The 8,092-nt window shown below is 39.7% G+C and overlaps 1 protein-coding gene across 1 annotated transcript; it reads right to left on the bottom strand.

Annotated features, from left to right (window-relative positions):
• Window positions 1–623: 623 nt before the first annotated feature.
• LOC311047929 (uncharacterized protein) lies at window positions 624–7,835 on the bottom strand (the record flags this gene model as incomplete). The annotated part of the gene is made up of 5 exons (XM_084060881.1): window positions 7,710–7,835; window positions 4,848–4,946; window positions 1,761–1,859; window positions 1,039–1,137; window positions 624–631 (listed from the first exon to the last, which is right to left on the bottom strand). The coding sequence occupies exons 1-5, from the start codon at window positions 7,801–7,803 to the stop codon at window positions 624–626; spliced, it is 399 nt and encodes a 132-aa protein (XP_083917007.1). The 5' UTR covers window positions 7,804–7,835.
• Between the last annotated feature and the right edge of the window lie 257 nt (window positions 7,836–8,092).

Here is an 8,092-nt window from a genome sequence, read left to right as displayed (position 1 = left end):
GCAACTTTTTAATGTTGTTTAGATCATCTTGTTGTCTTTTCTGTCTTTTTTAGCCTCTTAAATAGCATTGATCTTAACTTTTATTTCTTTAATACTCTCTCTAGAAGTGAAGGACCAACGTGGAGGCCTCCTGGGCCAGCAGCAGCCCGGTGCTCGGGCCGCTGCTGCTGGCCCACCGCCAGAGAAGAGACCTCGTCAAGAACGTGACGATTTAGCAGACGTGGAGGATTCTGCTGATGTAGATGTCCAGCCAGTGGACGAAGTTTCAGCCTACATCGAACGCAAGACAGCGAAGGAGAGAGAGCAGGAAACTTACTGAGGTTCAAATGGTCTTTAGATTCCTCTTTAATAGAAACAGTCCTGGCTGGTGCTGGAGAACTCATCTTCACCTGCAGTTTGGAATCCACAGACTGGTCTGGAATGAAGGAAATAGAAGGACTTTAATAAGAAGGATTCTGATTTGACATGAGTTGTAGATTTTCACATAATCATGGGTAATTATCAGCTCTATCTGTCACTGGTGTCATTTTTCATATTTTAATGTAATTATTCTGTCTCCTGTACATTATTTACTTGTCTCGCATTGTTATGTCTGTTTTGTATTGATAGTTATATCACCACTTTTAACAGCCTGCTCAGGGAATACAGATGAAAATGATCTTTTGGCTGATCTGGCTCATTTACATGGATGTGAACACTGAAATGTTGATTAATGTGCACTTGTTATTATCCTCAAATGTTGTGTTGTTTGGTTCATTTCAACACCAGCATTTTCAAGACAAAAGGTTTATAGTAGTAATAGGAAATGCAATTTAATTCAGTTAACGCTTAAAAGATTGACGGTAATTTTGTTTCTGAATATTGTAACAGTTTTTAACATTCAATTAAGTTCACACTTGGACATCGTAGTACTAAAATGAACAGCCGAATGGTTAGTGCAGTCTATAGAAATATTATAATTATCATTGGCTTTATTGTCATGATAATCTTATACTGAAATGTTGATATGGTGTGAGAGAGAGAGAGCAGGAAACTTACTGAGGTTCAAATGGTCTTTAGATTCCTCTTTAATAGAAACAGTCCTGGCTGGTGCTGGAGAACTCATCTTCACCTGCAGTTTGGAATCCACAGACTGGTCTGGAATGAAGGAAATAGAAGGACTTTAATAAGAAGGATTCTGATTTGACATGAGTTGTAGATTTTCACATAATCATGGGTAATTATCAGCTCTATCTGTCACTGGTGTCATTTTTCATATTTTAATGTAATTATTCTGTCTCCTGTACATTATTTACTTGTCTCGCATTGTTATGTCTGTTTTGTATTGATAGTTATATCACCACTTTTAACAGCCTGCTCAGGGAATACAGATGAAAATGATCTTTTGGCTGATCTGGCTCATTTACATGGATGTGAACACTGAAATGTTGATTAATGTGCACTTGTTATTATCCTCAAATGTTGTGTTGTTTGGTTCATTTCAACACCAGCATTTTCAAGACAAAAGGTTTATAGTAGTAATAGGAAATGCAATTTAATTCAGTTAACGCTTAAAAGATTGACGGTAATTTTGTTTCTGAATATTGTAACAGTTTTTAACATTCAATTAAGTTCACACTTGGACATCGTAGTACTAAAATGAACAGCCGAATGGTTAGTGCAGTCTATAGAAATATTATAATTATCATTGGCTTTATTGTCATGATAATCTTATACTGAAATGTTGATATGGTGTGAGAGAGAGAGAGCAGGAAACTTACTGAGGTTCAAATGGTCTTTAGATTCCTCTTTAATAGAAACAGTCCTGGCTGGTGCTGGAGAACTCATCTTCACCTGCAGTTTGGAATCCACAGACTGGTCTGGAATGAAGGAAATAGAAGGACTTTAATAAGAAGGATTCTGATTTGACATGAGTTGTACATTTTCACATGATTTGAAGATGAAGGTTCAATGTAAAACTGAGGAATGAGGGTGTAGCAAAGACAGAGCCGTGACCCAAAATACATCTCCAAGCTTTAAGAGATGATGAACTTTGATAGAACATTGTCCATCATCTCCATAATGATGCCTGATCATAATTATTTGAACAACAATAGCGGTGTAACTATACACATATTCAACCACACATGGATGAGCATGTTGCCAGATATTGACACAAATCCTATTGACAGAAATAGGAACCGTGGCTCAGGGCTATTGGAGTGCAACATTTCTGACTTGATGGAAACGTGTTATTGTTTTACTAGCAGTGGCTTATGTCTGCAGTGTAGAGGATCCAAATGCAACCCTCGTGATCACCGCCCGGTCACAACGGTCTGCTGCTAATCTCACTAACTAACTACACCCATCAACGTAAAACCTTTTTTTTTTTCATTTTTCATGCTGCCAGTATGTGCATTCATAACCTCAGAGCCACCGCACATACCACATGGTCACAACGCTCTGATCAGCGAGTACTTGGTTATATTCCGGTCTTCCGGGCCATTTGCTGAATGTTATCCCCCTACTCTCTCTGCATTCCCTGTCTCTCCACTGTCATTGTCAATAAAGGCAAAAAAATATGTTTAAAACAAAGTCTGTGACACAGACTGTGCACGCAAACCTGATACAGTCGGAGAGACCACAGCACCCAGGACAGACTTCAGTTTGTTTGTTTGTTTGTTTGTTTGTTTGTAGTAACATACTATTTTACTATGATAGCCTGATACCATCTGGAAGATAGCAGAGCAAACATGGCTCCCAGTTTGATGTCAAATTCTAAGACAGAGTTTCGTTCTATGTAGAGAAGAGAGGAAGGTGTAAAGCACATTGACATTGACCCAAAAAGAATCAGGTACCAGAAAGGAAAAAAAAGTGAGCTGATCTTCAAACTAGACTCAAACTTGATATTAAAAAAAAACATGTTAAGAATGTCACCAACACAATCAAATGAAGTCAGTAAAATGTCAGGCACATAAGACCATATCTAACAACAGATTCAGCTAAACTCTTCATGCATGCTATGATCTTCTCTCTCATAACATACTGCTTCATGACCTGGTCACAGCAAATCTGACAACTTTGAAACCTATAGTCACTTTACAAACAGACATTAAAAACCCTTGACTGAAAGACCAATCGTTGTCACCATTTCCATATAGTTCAGAAATTACAATTTATAAATATTTCGCAGATGCTTGTCAAGTTTTTAAGGTTTGAATTGCACCTCCTCCACTGAGTCAGTTTGCGAAAGGAAAGTGGTGGCAGAGCATCAAGGGCAGCGACCAGAGGGGACTGCATTGTACCATACATACATAGTGTGGTTGGTAAAACAATAGTCTTCCTATCGAATTAAGAGAGACCACCAATTATTTGACTTTCAAATTCAACCTAAAGAGAATGCTTAGAGCAAACCAAACTTGTAATCATGGGTAATTATCAGCTCTATTTGTCACTGGTGCAATTTTTCATATTGTACTGTAATTATTCTGTCTCCTGTACATTATTTACTTGTCTCACATTGATATGTCTGTTTTGTATTGATAGTTATATCACCACTTTTAACAGCCTGCTCAGGGACTACAGATGAAAATGATCTTTTGGCTGATCTGGCTCATTTACATGGATGTGAAAACTGAAATGTTGATTAATGTGCACTGTCCCTGGTAACTGACTAAATAAATACATGTCAGCTGACAAGATGAGCAGGGGTCACTGGAGGGAGGAGAAAGACATATAGTGAGGATTTAGAGAGACGGCTTTAAGAATGAACTCAGTTAACGCGGGACAAACATAGCCGAGTACCAAGAAAATGATCGAAAATAAAGTGACGGTGATCTACCATAGAGGCAAGACGTTTGTGGCCGACAATGATTGGCTAAGAAAATATCTACAGTGCAAGCATGGCACCTACAGTGCAATGGCACCATGAACTTTGTCTGATAACAGTCTGTAGGCCAGAGGTTCCCCAACTTTTTCAGCTCAAGACCCAAAAGAAAGACTTTGTGTCTCCGCAGGACCTAAATAATAATACATTAAATAGTAATCACTTCCCTATTTAATTGTCAATCACAATGTGTCGTGTTCAACGTTTAATTAAGGCTCTCTCATAACGTACTGCTTCATGACCCGGTCACAATCTGACAACTTTGAAACCTATAGATCACTTTACAAACAGACATTAAAAACCCTTGACTGAAAGACCAATCGTTGTCACCATTTCCATATAGTTCAGAAATTACAATTTATTTAATTTTGATCGTTTTAAACATTTCGCAGATGCTTGTCTAATTTTGGGGACATACATGGGGTTGTAGATGAAGGCGGAATGTAAAAAAAATGTGTGGAGAGAAAGTGTAAAGCAGTGTCTTAATAGACAGGACAGTGACACAAAATACATCTCGAGTAGTGTTGGGTACCACAATTCGGTTCCAAGGAGGAACTGAATGGTTTACCATGTCATCATAAAAATAACTGACTTCAAGTTCTGTTCATTGATTCCAAAACACGCAAATAACCATTAATTGTCTCTAACAAAGTCTACATATAGACGGATTTCCGCGCGACGTCATCACAGAGCAGAATGCGCAATCTGCGCATGCCTGGGGGTCAGTGGGGGAAAGGCGCGTTCGAAAATACAGCCCTGAGCGGCAGTGAGCGCACTGGCCAATACAAACTAATAGGCGAGTGTGCTCCGGTGCGTAATTTCCAAACGCACCCATAGGCTTCCCCCCGCAGCTGCGCGGTCATATTCCTCTCATGTTTACTAACAGGAAACCTCCCTATTAGCAAGAGAGAGAGAGAGAGAGAGAGAGAGAGAGAGAGAGAGAGAGAGAGAGAGAGAGAGAGAGAGAGCGCAGGAAACTTACTGAGGTTCAAATGGTCTTTAGATTCCTCTCTAATAGAAACAGTCCTGGCTGGTGCTGGAGAACTCATCTTCACCTGCAGTTTGGAATCCACAGACTGGTCTGGAATGAAGCAAATAGAAGGACTTTAATAAGAAGGATTCTGATTTGACATGAGTTGTAGATTTTCACATGGGTTGAAGATGAAGGTTCAATGTAAAACTGAGGAATGAGGGTGTAGCAAAGACAGAGCCGTGACCCAAAATACATCTCCAAGCTTTAAGAGATGATGAACTTTGATAGAACATTGTCCATCATCTCATAATGATGCCTGTCATTGTCAATAAAGGCAAAAAATGCCCCAAAATATTTTTTAAAACTCTGACACAAACTGTGCACTCACACCCGATACAGTCTGAGAGACCACAGCACCCAGGTGGAATGGTTGGCTAGGAAAATGTCTAGAGCGCAAATATGGCGCCTACTGTACGGTGCAATGGCACCATGAACTTTCTCTGATAACAGTCTGTAGACCAGAGAGGTTCCCCGTCTTTTTCAGTTCAAGACCCAAAAGAAAAATTGTGTCTCCACGGAACCCAAACAAAAACTAAAATACATTCAATAATAATCAATTAAGCCCTATTTAATTATCAATCACAACAATCCAAATGTGTCACGTTAAAAGTTTAATTAAATTCAATCTCTATTTCAGACCCAAGGGAGATCCATGATGAGAATAAAAACACAATACAATAAAAAATCAAATAAAAGAAAAATAAATACAATAAAAAGACTTCCACTATACAGACAAGTGCGCCAATTGTTCCACAGTCTAGAGCAGTGGTTCTCAAACCTTTTCACGTCAAGGACCCCAAAATTGAGACTTATTAGCCCGCGGACCCCCATTTGAAAAGATACACCAGGGACCCCCATAAGAGAAGACTTTTACGGCTCTAGCAGTGATTCTCAACCACTTTAATTTCAAGGACCCCCAGTTTGACATGCATTAGGTTACGGACCCCCATTTAATGGCATTTCTATCTCTGGGACCCCCCAACTTATGTTATAAAATCAATGTTAATTTAACTCTGAGAGTGCACAAATGGAACCAAACGGACCCTAACGGGTCCATTTGGTTCCGTTTGTACACTCTCAGAGTTACAGACCCATAAGGGTGCATTTGGTTACTAACTATCCATCGTTTAGCTGGGGACCCCCTGGAACTCCCTCAATGACCCCTGGGGGTCCCCGGGCCCTACTTTGAGAAACAATAGTCTAGAGGGGAACCTGACAGAACTACGTATAGGGTTAGTTATGACAGCAATGATATCATTTACTGACTCAGATGTCCTACACATAAATCTATACATAAGATTGCGTAGCACAGCAGTGCAGGCGGTTCCCCCGACACGTACAAACATCTGGCTTGACTGGAGCTTCTTGGAGCTCTCAGCAGCAGCCTCATTATCATCAGTCATTATAAGACACTGTAATTAAAGCTGTAAAGCTTCAATCAATGGTAGCATATTTTGAAATGTGTCATGTGATAACATAACCACATTAATTGCAAGTTAATTCATGGTGTGTTTTTTTTATTTTGTCATGCCTTTGCACGAAAGAAGAAAGCAATTTTAAAGATGACTTCAGAGTGCTATTTTCATGACTCATGATAAAATCTCACAACTCTTTTTTTCTAATAATATGTCCATTGTCCTAATATGAGATTTGTGGAACAGTGTGAAAAGAGCCCAAATCCCCCACAATCCAATCCAATCCACTTTATTTATAGAGCACATTTAAAAACAACAGTGTTGAACCAAAGTGCTGTACACTCAGTAAAATACAAAAATAAACAAGAGAAACACACACAATGAACAAGACAACGATTGACACAATGCCTGCGGGAAGCAGCAGCTTCTCAATCTGAATTTTCAAACGCCAAGGAGAACAAGTGAGTTTTCAAACGTGATTTAAACACAGGCAGGGTTTGAGACACTCTAACATGGGGTGGCAGCTCGTTCCACAGTGTGGGCGCTATGGAGGAAAATGATCTATCTCCCCGTGTTTTCAACTTTGTTGCTGGGACCTTAAGGAGTGACTGGTCAGTAGACCTCAAGACCCTTGTACCATTATTGGGAGGTAGAAGTTCGGATATGTATAATGGTGTCAGCCCATTTAAAGACTTAAAGACAAACATTAAAGTCTTAAACTGAATCCTGTAGCGAACAGGGAGCCAGTGTAGGGAGGCAAGAATAGGGGAGATGTGATCATATTTCCGTGCCCCTGTTAAGAGCCGAGCGGCCGCGCTTTGGACTAACTGTAGTCGAGACAAGCATGCTTGGCTAATGCCAACATAAAGTGCATTACAGTAGTCGAGTCGGTTGAGATAAAAGCATGGATAAGACGTTCAAAATCAGAGAGGGTTACAGCAGACTTGACTTTGGCTAAGAGCCTCAGCTGATAAAAGCTGGATTTAACAACAGAGTTAATCTGTTAGTCAAACTTAAAATCACTGTCCAATTTGACACCAAGGTTAGTGACCACTGGTTATCCCCCCCGCACACACACACTAGCGCTGAGTTTCATAAACAATTAGCACAATATGTAGAATTATGATGTTTTGGTAGCCATACAGCCAAGCAGTTATATATTGACACTAAAGTCGGCCATACCAGCCCTGAAAAAAAAAGGATAGTAATTTTGTATTTTAAAACAAAATGCCAGACATCTCTGTTTATTAACAAGGGGGATTATGTTGTTATGTTGTATAATAAAATACCTGCCGCTACAAAGCATTACACAGCAGAAATACGAGTCTGTCTGTCAACACAAACCTCTCTTTTGCAGTAGTCTATGGAAACCACTAGTAAAAAAAACAATACATACCGATGTTGTACAACTTTGCTACAGGTAAGCAGCCATGCAGGTCCCGGGTCCGTCTCTCGCCGTTCCTCTGATGTGAATGTCTTTTGGAGGCCATCTTTTGATACTGTGGACTTCTCCATTTGACGGCATGTGGACTTCTCCATCTGACGGCCTGTGGAAATAAACAGTAGAATACAAATGTAGTAATCATTTAACAACCTTACATACTACATAGCGTCACCTTGCTAAACTAATGGCCTAAGTCATTTTTTGAGGAAAATTATATTTTTGCCTAAGTCAGCTCCTCATGACACTGGCCACCTCTGGTAAAATCACCTAGCTCCTAATTGAAAAGGATCATGCTGTTCACTCCCTTTTTAGTATAATGGCCTAACTCCCTAGTG

Source organism: Gymnoscopelus microlampas (genome assembly GCF_963454915.1).
Source record: "Gymnoscopelus microlampas genome assembly, chromosome: 6".
Taxonomy (NCBI): domain Eukaryota; kingdom Metazoa; phylum Chordata; class Actinopteri; order Myctophiformes; family Myctophidae; genus Gymnoscopelus; species Gymnoscopelus microlampas.
Note: the sequence above shows the minus strand (reverse complement) of the source record. Positions and strands in the feature narration are given on the sequence as shown.